Source organism: Sprattus sprattus, assembly GCF_963457725.1.
Source record: "Sprattus sprattus genome assembly, chromosome: 4".
Classification (NCBI taxonomy): Eukaryota; Metazoa; Chordata; class Actinopteri; order Clupeiformes; family Clupeidae; genus Sprattus; species Sprattus sprattus.
The window spans coordinates 28,147,975-28,167,252 of NC_137923.1; the positions used below are offsets into that span (position 1 = coordinate 28,147,975).

A 19,278-nucleotide genomic window follows, 5' to 3' on the forward strand; every position below is an offset into this window, starting at 1 on the left:
GGATAATCATCTCCGGGGTCGTGTTCTGCACAATTTCACCCATTAGGGCCTTTCACGGGAGAGAGATGGCAGCCACATGGAGGGCAACAGCGCCATCCCTGGTCTACAGACACCAATTGGGGATTTGGCACCAGAGACAGTACAGACAGACACACTGAGGTTTTTAAAATGTGTGTTTTAAAAAAAAAAAAAACCTGTATGTGTAATGTACACAACACTTTGACAAGCTTGTGTTGGTCCATCAAAGGTAACATAGAAAATCATAGTTCAACTGTTTGAAATATTCAAATATCTTACAAAAGTGATGATAAAAATAGTCTTTATTGTTATTATTAACTAAAATGCAGCTGCATTCTTACATCATACATTATGTGATCGTGGTTCTGAGCTTTTTGAGATTCAATGTGTGTGTTCATTCAATGTGTGTGTGTGAGTGACTTTTGAGTTTCGCTATTACTGCATTTCTCTAGACCTATTCATTTCCCAATGCCTAATAACCTCTCAAGGGCTTTTTCAAGGTACAGGAACTCAACTAGATGCATACAATACTTTTATATGAGGCATTTTATGAGCCAACACGGAGGGATTTTATGACAGGAGTGGAAATCACTGACACCTGCGGCTTTGCTAGGCCTTCTGGGTAAACTGGTAGCTGACATGAACAGGGCGGCTCCTGCGGATCTCGCTATTCCTGAAGCTGCTCCAGCTAATGTATAATTAATTACCTGTGACTACAATTTGTTGGACTTTCCTTTGCTTGAAACCTTTTGTATCTACATAGGGAGTGGGTCCTCTTCCACGGATTCCGCCATGTTGCCCAGAACGGACAAACCAACACACTGGCCCGAGAGGGCATTTGATGGCCAACGTAGGTACTCACACATGCTTGTAAAGGGACCTTGTACCTTGTACAACTGTACCTTTAATGTAATGTTAATGCACATTTACACTTTTAAATCAAATTCCTTGTTGACACAAGTCTGGCCATACATTGTTTACAACAAAAGGCTATTAGATAAGTTGCATGGTGTGTGCAAACTTAAAACTGAGATTATCTGATTATGGGGCAGAACCTCAAGATGTCATACAACTCTGATGCAATGTGATATAAAAAGATGGCTGATGACACCTTATTAGGCCTACACCAAATCGGACTATGATACTGAGGGATGTGTTGCCCTTGCCCTAAGCACCGTGTCCTTGGCTCCAGACAAAACTGCCTCTATCAACAACCAGCACTGTTGCACTTGGATGATGCCATCCCTCAATTTATGACTTCACCATGCTGACAAATATGACATGCTTGTAGCAATGACATTCAACAATGACAAGCTGCCTGAGGGGCTTTCAAGGTAAAAGTATTGTTAGTATCAAAAACAGGACTCAAAACTAATATTTAAACTAGAGTATTTAATCCAAAACATGTACAGATTATTTTTCAAACTCATCAAATCAAACACATTTTGAATATACTATTTTGAATCCCAAACAAGTAAGTCAAATACACATACAGTATAAGAAAAAATTCCAAGGGACTGTTTGATGCAGACAACAAATGTGTCCCTATACAGCAAGAAAATTGTCATCCACAATTAGATACAGTGGGGAAAATAAGTATTTGAACCCCTGCCGACTTCGCAAGTTTGGCCACTTGCAAAGAAATGTGTGATCTAGAATTGTAATGGTAGGTGTATTTTAACAGTGAGAAACAGAATATCAACAAAAAAATCCAGAAAACTGCATTTTATAAGATTTATGACTTTATTTGCATTTGATGCAAAAAATAAGTATTTGAACCCCCAAGCAAACAGCAATAATCCTGGCTCCCAATGGCCAGTTATGTGCCCAAAAAGCACACAGATTAGTCCTCATTAGGTCTAACAAGGTATACCTGATCTCAACTGATGACCTGTATAAAAGAAACCTGTCCAAAGAATCATACTTCACACCTTCAACCTCACCACCATATGGGCAAGACCAAAGAGCTGTCCAAGGACGTCAGAGATAAGATTGTAGACCTGCACAAGGCTGGAATGGGCTAAAAAACCACCGGCAAGCAGCTTGGTGAGAAGCAGATAACTATTGGTGCGATTATTCATGAATGGAAGCAACACCAAACAACTGTCACCCGCTCTAGGTCTGGGGCTCCATGCAAGATATCCCCTCGTGCGGAATCAGTGATCATTCGGAAGGTGCAGAATAACCCCAGAACTACACAGGGGGAGCTTGTGAATGATCTCAAGGCAGCTGGGACCAGAGTCACCAAGAAAACCATTGGCAACACACCACGCCGTCATTTTTTGAAGTACTGCAGCACTCGCAAGGTCCCCCTGCTCAAGGAAGCGCATGTACAGGGCCATCTGAAGTTTACCATTGCACACTTGAATGATTCTAGGGAGGATTGGGAGACAGAATGTGGTCAAATGATACCAAAATCAAGCTCTTTGGCATCAACTCGACTTGCCGTGTTTGACAGGGGGGGGAATGTTGAATATGACCCCAAGAGTACATCATACCCACCATCAAGCATGGCGGTGGAAACATTATGCTTTGGGGCTGTTTCTCTGCCAAGGGTACAGGACGACTCCACCGCATCAAGGGGACTATGGATGGGGCCATGTAACGTGGAATATTGGGCTTGAACCTCATTCCCTCATTCCCTCCCATTGAAAACACAACCTTAAAGATTTGGAGAGGATCTGGAAAGAGGAGTGGACCAAAATCCCTCCTGAGATGATTGTAAACCTGGTGACCAACTACAAGAAACGTCTGACGTCTGTGCTTGCCAATAAGGGTTATTCCACCAAGTACTAAGTAATTTCTGTCAGTCAGTTTTGGGGGTTCAAATACTTATTTTTTGCATCAAATGCAAATAAAGTCATAAATGTTATAAAATGCATTTTTCTGGATTTTTTTGTTGATATTCTGTTTCTCACTGTTAATATACACCTACCATTACAATTATAGATCACACGTTTCTTTGCAAGTGGCCAAACTTGTGAAATCGCAAGGGGTTCAAATACTTATTTTCCCCACTGTATGTGCATGAACTTGTGCAAGAACCAAGAACAAGACCTAAACAGATTTTGTATGTAATAAACAAATTGCATTTTGAACATAAAAAAGTCTACTACAAATGCATTTTTGCTACTTTGGCCATCATGCTCATGTCAGCACAGCATCTACTGAAATTGAATAAGCTGGAAGCTGCAAGACTTTAAGCCAATTCATTTCCGTTTTTCCCCCCATCTCACATAATGAGAAGCTGGAGGTAAGATCTCTGTCTTGGAGTGAGCCAAATCAATGGAGAGACTTCAACTAAGATAAATCAATCCCATCAGTAAACAACGATCAGATCGTGATGATTTCCTGATCACAGTAAACAGAGGAAATGAGTCTGACAGACAAAGAAAGGCGCAGTCTGCAGCTATTTCAAACCACTACAGTGAGGAAGAGAGAAAATGACATTTGCATAGCAAAACTGCTACCTCTGTAGTGAGCTGCTTCCCAGACTATGGTCTGAGTGAGCACTTCAATTCTTGAAAATTAAGCGGGGCGCAAAAAAAAATGTAAAAAAAAAAAATGTGTATGATGGCTAATTTCAAATGCATATTCCAATCTGAGAGAGGATGAAGCCTATCAAGAGACAAACAACAACCAGGCGATTTGAATAAGGTTAGTTTTAGCCAGTGCTGTTACTATGGTTTCAATGCTCTTCTCAATGGGGTTTCTGAAAGTTTTCAGATGAAATGGAAATATTGATTTTCAATATGGTTTAGTCAAGTTGTACTGCTTAAGTGGCTCAAAATGGTAGCCACTATTACAATAATGTGGAACTTACAGGGGGGAGAGGAGTAGTGTTGTGTGATATCAGACAAGTCCTCATACCATGTTATATTATGTCAGAACTGACTAGAGGAGATGGTCTCTCTCTACCTGTCTCTGTGTACTGTCAGTCTGTCTGTTTGTCCGTCTGTCTCTCTCTGTCTCTCTCTCTCTCTCTCGCCAGGTTATGATGCCTCTTGCCTGTCTCTCAGTTATTTTAATCTGCGTTTCTAATTTTATTTTGTTTTATTTTTCCTTTATTTTTGATGATAGCCTACCTTATTTATATTTGAATTTGTGCATTTATCTATTTATTTATCCGTTTGAACCACAGCATTCTTCTTCCATTTCAACTGTTTAGGCTTATTTTCATCCCTCCCATTTTCTGACAGCCTAAACAGTCTCAGTCTGAACCTGAACCTGTCAATACCAAAGGAGACACACAAATACAGATTTGATTGACAGTTTGATGTTCTCATGATGTACTCATTGCACATTTTACAAGCACAAGGAGGAGACCCCTGCGTTTGATATTATTCTCGAAGTTTCCCTGCTAATTCCAGTAAATGGTGATGCGACTGAACTCATGCCAGGCCATGCATGCTCTGGCTGTTTGATAAGATCTGCTTAAATCCGGTCAGTAAAGATGCAGCCCTGCTTATATGCCATACTAGTTGAATGTCGTCTGCTTGATCACACCAACAGTTACTGCTTTAATATGGCCTTCCTGGTTGGAACAATGATCTCAATTGATTGAAGCCGCTTGATTACCTCCAGCAAGGAGGTTATGCGATCGGGTCCGTTAATTTATGTATTTATTTATATATTTGTCCGTTTGTCTGTCTGTGGACAAGATTTCTCAGAAACTACTGGGCGGATCTTTCTGAAATTTTCACAAGATGCATATCGGTCCTGGGACAGCCCCATTAAAATTTCAGGATGATTCGGATCTGGATCCGGATTCTGGATCCGGATTTGTGTACCGCCTTGCTGGAGGTCAGAAATCTCTGATTGCTCTTGTTTCTTTGTGCTGTGCTGGAGTACAAGAGGGGAAAGGCGAGAGACTAATGTTGGGCAACTCGAATAGCAGCAAAGTGGGTCACGCGCCACTCGCTGCTACTTACAAGGATGCTTACTTGTATCTGATGTCAAATAGAAAATAATCCTTAAACCCTGGATTAAATGTTGTGACTTTCTCTGCTGTTTTGGCATAACTTTGCTGCCACCATATGTCTGGTCCAGGCTGCCTGCTACTGAACGCTAGCAAAGAAAATACTGACTGCAGCAATGCAGGAGCAGCTGATATAGGGGCCAAAAGAAATGCTTATGTTACTATTTTCTACAGGCCTAAACTTTTCAGCTCACCCACACAAATAACCAAGAGCCAAGAAAAGATGACCACAGCAAAAGCAACCAAACAAATTCGATATGAAAGCTTGGTGCATGAAAGGGCAAGGAGAAATTAATTCAGTGCCTAAGGTGGTTGTGACAGCCTGCATTAGAAGAAGTTCAGCACACACAGTGCTGTGAAAGAGGCAATTTTCTTTGCCATGTCAAAGCTCAAAATGGGGGGTAATCAAAAATAATAGAATAGCCTATGTACAGCAGTGAGGAGAGAACATGACTCACAGACTGGAAATGACAGACACCGTGGGTAGGGTTCTGAATGGTGGTGCTGAATAGGACTGATTACGTCACCAAATCACTGGCAAACCTATGGCCATATGCACGCATCATCAAATGCAGAACAGACATAAACAACAAAGCCAAATTCATCCATGAGGTTAAGAAAGGTTTTTGGTTTCAAGGAAATGTGATTTCACAGACAGTGTAAAACACTGAAGGTGCATACAGTATAACACATACAAGACAACCCGCTAATGCAATTCAGTTATAAATCTGTTGTCAGTACTCTACGTCACTGATGCAACCACTGCAGTAGCTGTGAAATCCAGCACACAAATACTGCTCTGCCACATGAACACAGGATGCCAAACACACCTATGATTATGTGATTCCAACTGAAGGTTTTTAAGGGACCTGGAAGGGTGCCTACATTGCAGCTCTTCTCCAGCTTGTTGACATAATGCATGCAGTTTTAGTCCCGGTTAGGATCTGGGACACCCTGTTCTGAAAAAGGCAGGACATTATGTACCTCGCCCATCTGTCCAAGTCAAGTGATAGGATATGAGCCCCATGAAAATAATACGGGCAAAGTTCCACCCAAATAAATGCACCTCCCCTGTGCTCTTTTAGGAGAACGCAGATTAACGTGGGGATGTTTAGCAGCTTAAAGCAATCAGACCAGGTATCCCCCTCGAACCCTGACAATGCTGACTTTAACTCTTGAAAGTGTCTGAATTTGTTTGAAGTTGCGAAATATAGTGGTTGGTTCCTGTCCATACAGGCTTAACACGCACAGTCATACTGACCTTGATGTCTCTCACAGCACCTTTCTATTAAAGATGGAAATACAACCAACACAGTGCTGGTAAACTATTTACCGGCATATTTGGCAGGAAAAAGCTTTTCTGCGTCTCTTTCCATTTAGCCATTAAGTGATTGGACTTCATCCAAGCAAGCTTCAAAGGAACTCGAAGGAACAGTTTAGGGAAAAAGACCTATTGATAGGGAATATTTCCTCCATCTCAAATCTAGTTACCCATCTCAAGTTTTGTTTTAGTTTCCCCCTCCCTATCCAACAGCAAAGGAAGGTTGACAACTAAGAGCTCTAGGTGTATGAGACAGAGGGGAGTATTTTGCAAGATATCTGGCCTGGGTCCTGAAATGCTGTCTTGCAACGAGCAAGCAGGACTCCTGGCAGGTCTGGGCCCTATGGTTGCAGGTCCCTGCAGGAGAGCACAGGCAGGGGAGAAGTGGTGGGGCACTGTGCGAGGACTCTGCACTTTAAAAAGCTGACAGTGCAGACAGAGAGCAATTAATGCTCCTATTGAACCATCGCTCAAGAAATGGCATTTATGACCTGCCAGTAACTTAGAATAATGCAAACAATAGTACATGCCAAAATCACCAAACACCATCCCACATAAAGGTGCTTTTGAATGAAGATGATTGTTATTTATTATTATTTTATTATCTGTATCACACATTCATAATATGTTATTATATTCTACGATATGTTTATTACACAACATTTTTAAATGTAGTCATAGTTCATAACACTGAAGTGTACATTATGGTTGGGGACTTAGTTTGACGTGAGGGTCCAAGGGGATTTCAATCTAGAGCAGTATTCCAACCTCTGTGATAAAGGTCTTTGGAATCTAGCATCTGGCCATTACAAGAAATGTGTCACTGAAGCAACCATCTTCAACAACTATCTCCATGTGTATCAATGAGAAAATGAACGTTGTCTGCATTCTGATCCAGACACACAACATCCACTTTGGTGCGGAGCAAAAACACTCACCTCTAACTAGAGCATTTGTTGACCTGCATGTGATTGTGTCCAAACTGGCACATTTAAACCACTCTAATTTTAGGTGATAACAACATGGGGCCAGAGAGAGCAGTGGAGAACCTCAAATGGGAACTGCACCTTCCTAATTCCTGGTTCTTAAAGCACAAGTCAATAAATTGCTGCAGAGAAGTGAAAGATCAAGAAGGAAGCTAGCTGGCAGTGTGAGCTAGGAAAATAGTAATTGGTATTCTACAACCACAGGAGCCTCGTCTCCACAAAAAGACACACATAGGTCACAAAAGTGTCAACTTTTTTACCCTGGTTTGTTTTTCTAAATGCTTCTGTGAAATAAGTCTGTTTGACATTTTCAAAGTTGCAGTGAGAACTGCTCTGACCTTTTTATGTGGTAACTGTTGGTTGCTAAGGAGAAAAAAAATAAGAGCTGGCATTTTAAGAAGTTTTTATGCATGAATCTGGCAATAAGTTACCTAATGTAAACACGGCATGCTGACATAAACGGTACATATTGATATCCTGATTATAGACTGCAACAGATTATTGAATATTGTTGTGTCTGGTGAGGGTTGTCTAAAGATGCATGAGACAGATATCTTGTTGATTGTAGTTGAATTTTGTTGTGATGAATACATGTTGGACAAGGATTTGTGAGTCAGAAACCTACTGTTCTGTGGCAATGATCATCAAATAGATAGTTAACTTGATCTCAAAATGTTTATTTAAAACCTATTTAAAACTATCCCATGTCCAAAGGCCAACACTATTCTCTTTACTTATGCCGGCAGTGCCCATTTTGTCACCATCATAAAGCGCCAAGATTGCCCTAGAATGAACTGGTGACTGATCATGTCCTGCAACCACATATTGACTTTGCCAGATGAGTCAGACTGTTCACTGTAGAGATGAACAACATAAAGTCTCCATGTTGGCTCACTGAGGAGAGATGACAGAGCAATGTACTGTATACCCTGTATACTTCTCTGCCTTAACACACGAGAACTCATACCAGCCAATCAGCATTCCTACATACATGCACCGCAAAATGAGTAAGCACAGCACTATACATGGTTCTATTTTTGCTGCCGAGTGCGGTAATCTATATAAATTACACTGAAAATGGCCATTAGATCGTCCTACCCAAACATACAAACACATTTAAGTCAAAATAGATCTGAAAATGAAACTGCTGCAACTCCAAAATATCATAAATATGTTGGTTTCACAGCCCATTTAAATGAAATGCCATTGCCTTGTACATGAGGCCAACCTCTATGATTCCAATATATTTTTTGGCGATTTGTCCAAATTGACCCACTTTCTCATAAAAAAAACACAGCTGCTGAACCGAGATGAACTTGTTTGCTGTCTGTAGGGTCACTTTGCCATTCTGTTGCTGCATCACTTCTAGTGTGCTTGACGAAACAGTGCCTGCCACTTCAGGGACGTTTCTGCACCACAGTAGGTGTGTCTGAATGTGTGAAGAACTATGATAAAAATGATACACAGCAAAAGAAACAGCCATGAGAAGAACTATGAGAAACATGATACATACGAAAAGAGAAACTGCTCCATGGTGAGATTTGTCTGTCTGTGAGAACAGGTCTGTCTCTACTGGAGAGAGCAAAAAATGCAGCAAGCTAGGCCCAACGCTGGATAACACTAATACAATTAGATGGATTTTCTGCTTTTGCTCAAACATGGGTTCTAGGGCAGCCCACAGCCAGGATCAGCCATGCAGGATACCCAGCACAGTTCACACGCTCCGCGGGATCAGACATCACATGGGCATACATGGATGGAGCTCCATACTCATTGCTCGGAGCTATATTTACACAATATGCGCTGCCAGACACAACTGGGATTGACTAGGGCAACTCCAAACTTTCATGTTATATGTGAACTGAAAGAAACGCAAACACAAACATCCATGCATTCCTTTGATATTAGATATTATTGGTGCTCAGACCTGACATTTTCAATGGACTGGGGAGTTCAGAAACATGTAGCTAACTCAGTTTCTGTGTTGACTTACACAACCTCAAACTACGTGAAAGTGTTGACTGGTGCCTTTCCTGGACACGGCAACTCAGATGATGTTGGCCTCTTAAACATACCCGACTGAGTTCAGGTAAAACTCCAGCCCCATCACGACCACCTGCCATAGAGCCACTTTCTGATGGCCCTGGACTGAAAATCCTCCCAAACTGACAGCGGAGAGACCAGCTGCTGACAATCTCCCCTGGCCTCCTCACATTCCGCCTAAGCTACTTAAGCGTAGTACAACAGCAACCACTCAAAGCCAGATTATGCTTAAAATGAGATGTCGCTCCTGTCCCTCGCTGGCTACGGTACGCTTCCTGATCCACCATCCAATTCCTGCACACAACGTGCAGTTTGACTGAGTTAAGCCAACTCCCTCGGCACTAAATGCACACTGATGCTCGTTTTTAATATATAAAAAGCAGTGCAGTGCAGCGGAGTGTTGACTGCAAGCGATTAGCACTCTCCTGGACCGCATCCAGGTTGTCTTAATGGTGTGCATTGGACTTTTTTACCTACTAAAAGGGAACTGTGTGGCTTGTTCAGGCCAAAAGGAGAAACGTGGTGAGTAATCCAGCTGTACTGTGACCTCATAATCCTGAGCGTCTGAAGACCTGTCTGCTGGGTTTGAAGCCATAGGCATCTCTTGACCCAGGCATTTTGGTCTAAAATAAATCAATTGCCGTGACACTTTCGCTTATCAAATCAACCTCATGCTTTCTTGATCCTGTCTAACATAAATTGGAGCACATTAACAAAGGAGCTGTTGTTATGGCGTTGTGGTTTTCCCTGTGTCTGCTGTCTTCCCGTATCGACAAGGTGGAGTGGGCGTGTTCTCGGACCCTGTCTGATTGCTCGGCGGGACTTCGCCCTTTATAAAGCCGGCCCTTCTCAAGATGGAGGCGCTCACTTTCCGGAACTAGCTCGCTATCTGTTTTTCCCCAGGACCACAACCCGCTTTGGATTACTTTGGGTCACATCCACACTGAACTTTCAGAGACATTGACTGAGGACCTTTACGTGTGTTACGCGCTTTTTCGTTTGCCCGCTCTTAGTTGTTTTGGTGGTTGTTTGTGTTTTATCTGCACCTTTTTTAGTTTAGAGATAGTTAGTGCAGGTAAGGTAGTTTCAGCGGAAGACTCACCTTCTTTTTCATTTGTACGTGAGAGGTAAGCCGCTGTACCTATTTAGTTATTTTTATAGTTTATTTTATAGTTTTCCCTCTCTTCCTCTTTTACGGCAACCACCACTGTGTTTATTATAATAAACAAAACTGTTTACCTGAAACAAGAGTCTGGCCTTTTATGTTACGGGACCTTTGGTTCTTCTGGTCTGCCATAACAGATGTGCTAATGCATAAAATGAAAAAAGGGAGATGATTGTGACGAATTAACCACTAAACGACTAAACTTAAGTAGAGCAGCCATATCTCTGCATACTTTGGACCCTTTCGAAAACTTTAATGTAAAAACACCATGTAGCATAAGCAACAAAAAAAAACTTAAATATAAAATCAGCAGATATATAAACCCCTGCTTAGAGAGGAGATGAAGGCTGAAAACAGAGAGAAAACTATCATCAAAGTGAGCCTGGAAAAGCACAGGCAGAGCATGTTGATCTCTCATTATGAGAGCAGATCAGGCAAAGTTCTGACTCAGAGTGATCGACAGGGAGGTTACATTTCCATTACAAAGCAAAGGGCACACTTCTCTCGGAATAGCAATGTAGCTGAGTATGCAGACCCAGAGCTTAGCACCAGTCCACTCTTTTCATTAAATAAAAAAAAAAAAAAATTTAAAATAACTTGTTTATCTTTGAACATTGTTCAAATATTGTTGTCATAAGGTATCATGCAGTAGAGTACCAAAAAAATCACTATATTTTGGACTTGAACACAGTTGAAAGGTTTACTTAATAAAGACTCTTAAATTACTTTTTTAAAGGTAGGTAATTTATCTGTCAGCAAATTAAAACAGTAAGAAAAGGCATTCATACTATTGGCTCTTGAGGTTCACCTTTCTTTTATGCAGTCAACCATCCAAAGTAGTGGCTAAATATAGTTACATCTTTAGCTACACAACACACGAGAGAAAGAGCATTTGCAATTATCTGCATGCAACATAAAGAGCATTTTTACTTCACGGTAATAAAAAAAGTTTATAACACATGGCCAAAAAAAATCCCACTCTGCCATACACAGCAACAAATTTAGGACCAGGACCATTTAATTGGGTCTATGCATATACACATTCTCTACATAGGCTCTGTTTAACTGAATGAAAGACACATCTACTTTTAAAGTAGAACACAGACCTTTTTCTCAGGGTGTGCAAAAAGATGACGATTTCTATAATAAATTGCACTTTGCTCAGGAGAAATAAAATCCCTGTCAATGAGTCACTCCAGTTAACTGTTACGCAACCTGTCATGTGGAACTCTATTGGATGTGTTAGAAGTTTTGAATGAACACTGCTTTCAAACACGGTCTTTCCTCTCTCACCAAACTGAACGCATCTTCTTGGAGTTCTGCCTAAGCCATTGTGAATAATTATAGGGGAGAGTTGGACAACGCTGCCATTCTTTCATTTAGTCATCATCGCTTTGGGTGTTGGAAACTAAAGCAGATTCTAGGACCCCTCTGCTTTATTTCACCTCCGCTTACATGTTTAAATGCCATGATGCCTCCTTGATAAAAAGCTGATAAAATGGTAATTGAGATCATTGTTTTCCTCCCCAGACTACTCGCTCTCATTAATGTACTGGTAGTGTGTGTGTGCGTGTGCGTGTTAATCTAGCCTTTGTGTGAGACTGTGTGTGTGTGTGTGTGTGTGTGTGTGTGTGTGTGTGTGTGTGTGTGTGTGTGTGTGTGTGTGTGTGTGTGTTCATGTCCATGCACATATGTGTGTGTCTGAATGTGTGTGTATGTGTCCAAAGTATGCATCTCGAAATGTGTCTCGGTCTTTGTGTATGTACGACAGAAATCAGTACGCACTTTGCCGAAAGAAAACAACTCCAATTATGTCCTTACACTTTGCATCAAGTAGCCGGACTCCCATGACCAGTTGTGTAAGTAGGATGAGGGTAGGTCCAGTTTGAGCCATTTTAATGTGAGCACTGCGGCCTCTCACATTCTTACACAGCTCAGTGGCTCTGAATTAAAAAATTTAAATGGCAGTCAACAAAGGGACTGTTTCCGACATATTTGAGACAGACACCACACCCCCAATTAGGAACGATTAAGGATGAATATTGAAAAGAAAACAGACAGAAACAGCACTGCTTCCTCTGAATATCTGGAAAAACCAGGCATAGTAGACTATAGTATATCATATACTCTGAGTGAAAACCAAAATCATGGACAGGAGTTCACTATCAACAGTTCATGACCATATTTTAGTTTTTCAAGGTTTAACCTGTACATTTCACTCCTCTATCTGCATAGCCACTACTGCTCATGATTTAAAAGCAGTCATAACGCCTTGTATGAAGTGCACCTGAATACACTCCAGATTTGTTTTATAAACTGCACCTGCGAATGGAAAATCTTTCTGGCAGTCTAATGTCCCAATTCAAAAGCATGTTCAGTAAGACGATGAGAAGAGAGTGAAGTGTTCAGCATGAGCACAATAATTAAACGGACTTCAGTATATATATTTAAAACCTTTGTTGGTGCTGTTACTTGACACAACAGTTGAATTCATCGGTATGAACTTATGGTGTAGGCCCTACCCTGAAGTTTACAGAGGTGGTGAAGGTGGACTTAAAGTTTGTGACAATACTGCGAGACAGGAAACTGGCAACACACATAGCATTTGTAAGAGGAGGTGTACGTTTATAGACTGACAGTAAATCACTTCTACTACAACAAACAGCTATGATCTGTCTCCAACTACGGAAAAATTACGTCAACTCGAATGTTTACCAATACATAAATAAACAACAAAGAACACAATTCAAGAGCAAGAGGCTTAACATAATAGCCTACGTCGGTGGTAGCCTAAGGGGTAAAGTCAAAAGATCTTAGTACACGTAGCAGAAGCCTGTATGGCGACGAACCTTTTCATGAGAACGAAATGAAATGAAGCCGTTACTTTACATTCATTAAGCTACTCTGTATCCGCTTCTGACGAACCTGCGAACCAATGTGAAACACTGAAACGCCACGTACAGCACCAATACGTAGTGTAACAGCAGCGTAGTAATTCCATTATATCTTTTTTGTATCGTATCACAAGTAAAAACAACAACATAATCGACGACATAACAAACAGACCCCTGCTATTTCCACAAGCAAATTCGTCAGTAGACACACTTACCTTCCATATCCAGGCCATCCTAAATGATCAATGTAAAGCCTTAGATGGTGGGCCGATTCTTTACCTCAACAGCCGAAAGTAGCCTACGGCTGCCTCTTTATTGGTCTGCTCTTATTCATAAGCGCCACGCGTTTATAACGGTATCTTGATAATCATCTTGGTAAATATTGTGCGTTCCGTTATTCATGTTCTCTTTGCTTTGCAGAGCTCCTGCTTGACGTTTACGGCTACTGGCTGATGTGAACGGCAGCCCCGCCTCCCGAGTCACGTGATGTCTTGATTCTTGATTCTGGCTGGGAGCCTCTGAATAGCCCAGTGGAGTAGCAGTTCAAGGGCCCAATAGTGCACACACCTTGCACCGTAAAGTATTCACACAAATAATCTAGCTGCCTAACTCATCCTGCAGGATAACTCAATTACTATTATTATTATGTTGTGAAGTAGCTTAGTCCACCATGAAGTAGCCTTGTATTGGTTTGCTTATAATTTTGTAGAATAGATGAATTGTTTGTTTCAATCTTTGCTATTTTAATAATCTTTTTTTCATACAAACACTATTATAATTATATTTCATCTTGATATTCCAGAGTGGATTTGTAACAGAAATGTTGTTCAAAATATGTTATTCATATGTTGATGATCATTTCATTGCTGAAATGCAAAGATCTTTTTACTGGGGACAAAATCGATCAAAATCAGTCCATTATTGAGTTAAGACACTAAAATCAGCAACCATTAAATGGCTATACAATGGATTCCTGTTAGCTTGTAAATGTTACTATAGGGTTGTATGTTATAAGGGTCTGACAACATGGAAAGGATCCCTGCAGGGATACACCCATGTCGGTTTGTCCCAAATACTACGAAAGATTTTTGGACAGCCAGTGTTTTACCTGTCCATGTTGTCCGACCCTTATAATAACATTTATGAGCCTTTCAATGGCTTAAACAAGTGGATTACTTTGATGTGACTGCTTGCTCCGTAGGATTCCATTGTACAGCCGTTTTGCAGTTGCCAGTTTAAGTATTCTAACTCATTACTGGACCGATTTGTATCGTTTAATCCTAATAAGAAAAACGATCACAGGTTGAAATCTCACACATTTTGCCTTTAAGCATTGCTATAACATGGGAGTCAAAATTGTGAGGAAATGGAAATGTAGTCAAAATTCAGTTTGGTTGTTAGACCAACAATTATGGATACTGTTTTGGATGTTGTTGCATTGTGTAGTGGATACACTGCCCTGCTAAATAGTAAATCAACTTCCTTTTTCTTGCGGGTTTCATTTGAACATTCAATTTTAAGAACTTGTTCTTGCTGTGCATCAGCGTATAAAAAGGACTCCAGTTCCAGCGCAATATTAATTAGTACACCTGAAATAATTAACCTTGCAGAATACCTTCCCTTTGGCACAACTGGTTGCATTGCAAACAAGGCAAATGGAATGCAGGGTTTGGCATACCAACCACCGCTGCTGAATGACTGTGCATGCCAATCACAATAGGAGTGTAGTTCTTTTTGGGACAGCAATGCGCTGATTGTGTACTTCAAGCCAAGTCAAGTCAAGTGTACTTTATTGTCAAAAATCTATGTAACAGGGTTAGCACAGAAGTTTGAAATTGCGTTTGACCAGTCTCCAATGTGCAGTTTAAAACATTTAAATAAGACATTGACAATAATCTCTCTCTCTCTCACACACACACACACAAACACACACACACACACACACACACACACACACACACACACACACACACACACACACACAGCAGCAGAAGTACAATCAGTGGTCAATAGGTGCAACAGTAAAGTAAAGTGCAACAGTAAAGTGCCAGTGGCATGGTGAAGTGACTTTGGAATGTTCATGTGGTTTTCTTCAGTGTGTTGATGAGTCGGATGGCTTGTGGAAAGAAGCTGTTACTCAGTCTGCTTGTGCGGGCCCGCAGGTTGCGGTACCGCTTCCCTGATGGTAGAAGGGAGAACAGACTGTGTGCTGGATGAGTTGTGTCTTTGATGATGTTCAGTGCCCGCTTGGAACAGTGTGAAGTGTACAGTTCCTGAATGGCTGGTAGGGGTGACCTGATGATCTTTTCTGCTGTCCTCACCACCCTCTGCAGTGCCTTCTTGTCTGCAGCTAGACAGCTGCCGTGCCAGACAGAGACGTTGCTGATCAGGATGCTCTCAATAGCACCTCTGAAGAAGGTGGTGAGGGCAGAAGTGGAGAGGTCAGCTCTTCTCATCCTTCTCAGGAAGTGGAGTCGTGTGTGCGCCTTCTTGACCAGCGCGGTGGTGTTGGTAGTCCATGAGAGGTCATTTGTGATGTGCACTCCCAGGAACTTTGTGCTTTTCACAGACTCTACTGCACTGCCGTTGATGATGAGTGGGATGTGTGTTGGTTGTTTCTTCCTGAAGTCCACGGTAATTTATTTTGTTTTGTTGACGTTGAGAAGCAGATTGTTCCTCTCACACCAGTTGATGAGTAGCTGTACCTCCTCTCTGTATGCTGAGTCATCGTTGTCTTTGATGAGGCCCACCACTGTTGTGTCATCTGCAAATTTGATGAAGTGATTCGTTTCAAATTTGGCACAGCAGTCTTAGGGGCTAGATAAGATAAAAAAGGATATTTCTTAACATTTTGCACTAAACTCTGGGACTTACTAAACTGTACCCAGATTGAAGAAAACGGCCTTTTCAAACAACATACACTTTTCCTGGATGTATTTGTTTCCAAAGTGTCATCTAAGACACCTTGGAGAACTAAAAAGGTGCAGTAACACAATACAAAGGAGATAAGGCATCCCTCTTATCTTCTCTATGTAGGTATCACTTTGTGGTCACATAAGGATTCAGCTGTCTCTCTGTAGTGTTGTTTCCTATAATTAGTCCATACTGGCTCTCTGGGTAAAAGCTAATCTTTCAGACAGTAGCTATCTGTCCTGCAATAGAGAGGGCCTGTGACCATATGCTGCACACATCCAGTTGGAGTTGGAGGGGAGAGTTACTCAGGGACAAGTTCTGTACAATAGTTCCCAGAGCTAGGCCTCCGAGTTTAGATGGTCTTGTGAAATAAATAAATGGCTTCTCTCTGTGGCTCTGTAATCCTGTTCCTGTGCTGACAGACAAAGACAATAGCCCTACCAGGTTGAGTGGAAAGTGGGGCTATTGTGGCTTCAGCAGGTTCCCATGTGATGATGTTTCAGACCCACTGCATTGCAAAAGAAGACTTCAGCTAAGAAAGGAAATGTTTCAAAGTAAATGCAGACAAAAAGACTTGTTACAGGCATGTCTCTAAAGCAAAAAGACTAATGGATGAGAGGAGGGAAAATGTCATAGGCAACATCCTTGTTCATACATAATATTCAGTGCTGTGATTGCCCTATTGTATTTGATGCTAATGTGAGTTATGCTATGGGTGGCTATGTCATAGGCCAATGCTGTAAATGTGCTATGCTGTAGCAAGGACAGTTGACTTTTAACATTGCTGAAATTCTTAATATGCTACAGTCATGAGCACAACCAGCACTCCAAAACTTGTTAAAAGAAAGAAAGAAAGAAAGAATGAAAGAAAGAAAGAAAGAAAGAAAGAAAGAAGGAATCCTGTAGTCCTCCTGTGCCACAGTAATATTGATATTAGTTCTAATGATCAGTTATACTGCCATCTAGTGACTATACAACAGTATAGCCTGGACCAAGAGTGTGAGTGAACTAATCTTTTTCTGTTGTCAAAGGAAAATAACAAGGTGTGGGATCATTTTCGAAATTTCAAAAATATAGAGACTAATGCAGAAATGCTAGAGCTATATAATGCCAGGGGCTAGGAAGACACAAAGAAGAAAAAAAAGTTAAGAAATGAGGGAGACGAGAACAATCAAGAAAGAAGGAAATACAGACAGACAAACAGATGGACGGACTAAGACAGACAGACAGAAAGGAAGAGAGAACAAAATCTGCCCATCCACTGTACTCCAGTAATACTTACATCAGCAAGATATCCACCATCGCCATTTAGTTTATATATCTATTTGACGACCTCAAGAGCATGCATGAACTAACCTGTTTTTGCTGTCAACATTGAACATTTACCATGTGTGCATAAATTAATACATTTTCTAAAAATTCAGAGACTTTTTTAGACACTATTACACTGTATGTATTATACAGAACATATGAAGAGCTATTTTAAAAAACTGAATGACTGAACAAGGATACATCTAACCCATATCTTTGCATTACATTATATGCCACTCCATTTGGAAGGCAAATGAGATGTATTATATTCATTTATTGGGCAGATAGATACACTTTAATTTGCCCAAATACACATTTGATAATAATTTGTCCCCTTGTCTGCTTGACAGTGAAAACATAAAATATCCATCTCCATTAATTGGAATGACCTCTGCCTTCAAATTCCCCGGTTATATTTACACCCATATGCCTGTTTTCTCATTCAGTCTAAATGGTAATTTATACACAGAAGTATAAAAGAGCTGATAATACACAAATAGCAATGTACTCCTTGTGCCATTTTAAATATATCAAACTAGTTTAATTAAACACTTGAAATCACTTGTGTGCTCTGTGTCACAAATAAGCACCACTGGGATTTGTATTACTTGGCTAATTGTTTTTAAAAATGTGTTTGATCCAGATATAGTCAAGACAGATACATAGTTTTTCTGTCACAGAGCCTCAGGGCATCAAGGTGCATGTTAAATGATGTGATGTTATGGGGCCACAGCTTTCAAAGGATGTTTACCTGAATGGTAAGACAAATGACAAATATAACCATCATTTTTGTATTCCTGTATTCCTGGAAAGGAAATTGCCACAAATCTCACATCACACATCCGGGAGAGCTATGGGAGGCTACTTCATTCAGAATCTTAACTGTTTTCAGCTACTTGCAATCTGAGTAATGATAAATTCATATTCCATTACTAATTTTGCTTACTAAAATGACGCAGTGATGCTTCTTCCACAGTTAGGTTATAATAATAATAATAATAATGGATTTAATTTTTATAGCACACTTTCACATACAAAGACGTCTCAAGGTGCGTAACTAGGTCACAACAACAATAATGCATGGTAATAGGAGTGCAAAAATAGCAATTAAAACAGTGCATTCTAAAAACAATACAGAAAAGAAATAGAAACAGAAACCAGGAATTTAGGTGAAGGCAGATATAAATAGATAGGTTTTGAGGTGTGATTTAAAAGTAGTGAGGGAGTCCAAAGCCCTAATGTTCTCCGGGAGCTTGTTCAAAAGTCGTGGCCCCAGCGAGGAGAAGGCACGATCTCCCATTCTGGTCATATTTGTCCGGGGAACTGCAAGCAGGTTTGCGTGTCCGGACCTAAGAGTCCTTGATATGAGATGAGGGGTGAGGAGATCCTGGAGATAGGCTGGACCGGTGGTGTTTATGGCCTTATAGGAGTAGGACTTTGAAGGTTATGTAGTACAATACATGCAAGCACTTCAAACAAAAAGCACATCATTATATGCCAATCAGTTATGAATTCAAAACAGTTGGGCTGCGTGGGTTGTATCAGATATCCTGCAGTGAAGAAATCAATGTCTTACTTCCTTTATGCTTTTAGATGTATTATGAATCCCACTACAGCATATTTTGGGTCAACATTTATTTTCTACACAC

The 19,278-nt window shown here is 40.7% G+C and overlaps 1 protein-coding gene across 1 annotated transcript in view; it reads right to left on the bottom strand.

The window, feature by feature from the left end:
* The window catches only part of st6galnac3 (ST6 (alpha-N-acetyl-neuraminyl-2,3-beta-galactosyl-1,3)-N-acetylgalactosaminide alpha-2,6-sialyltransferase 3), a 43,990-nt gene extending 30,237 nt beyond the window's left edge, over positions 1-13,753 (bottom strand). Inside the window, exon 1 of the mRNA XM_080837548.1 lies at positions 13,621-13,753. Coding sequence (XP_080693674.1) covers positions 13,621-13,638 — 18 coding nt within the window. The 5' untranslated portion in view covers positions 13,639-13,753. The remainder of the gene's footprint in view (positions 1-13,620) is intronic.
* Between the last annotated feature and the right edge of the window lie 5,525 nt (positions 13,754-19,278).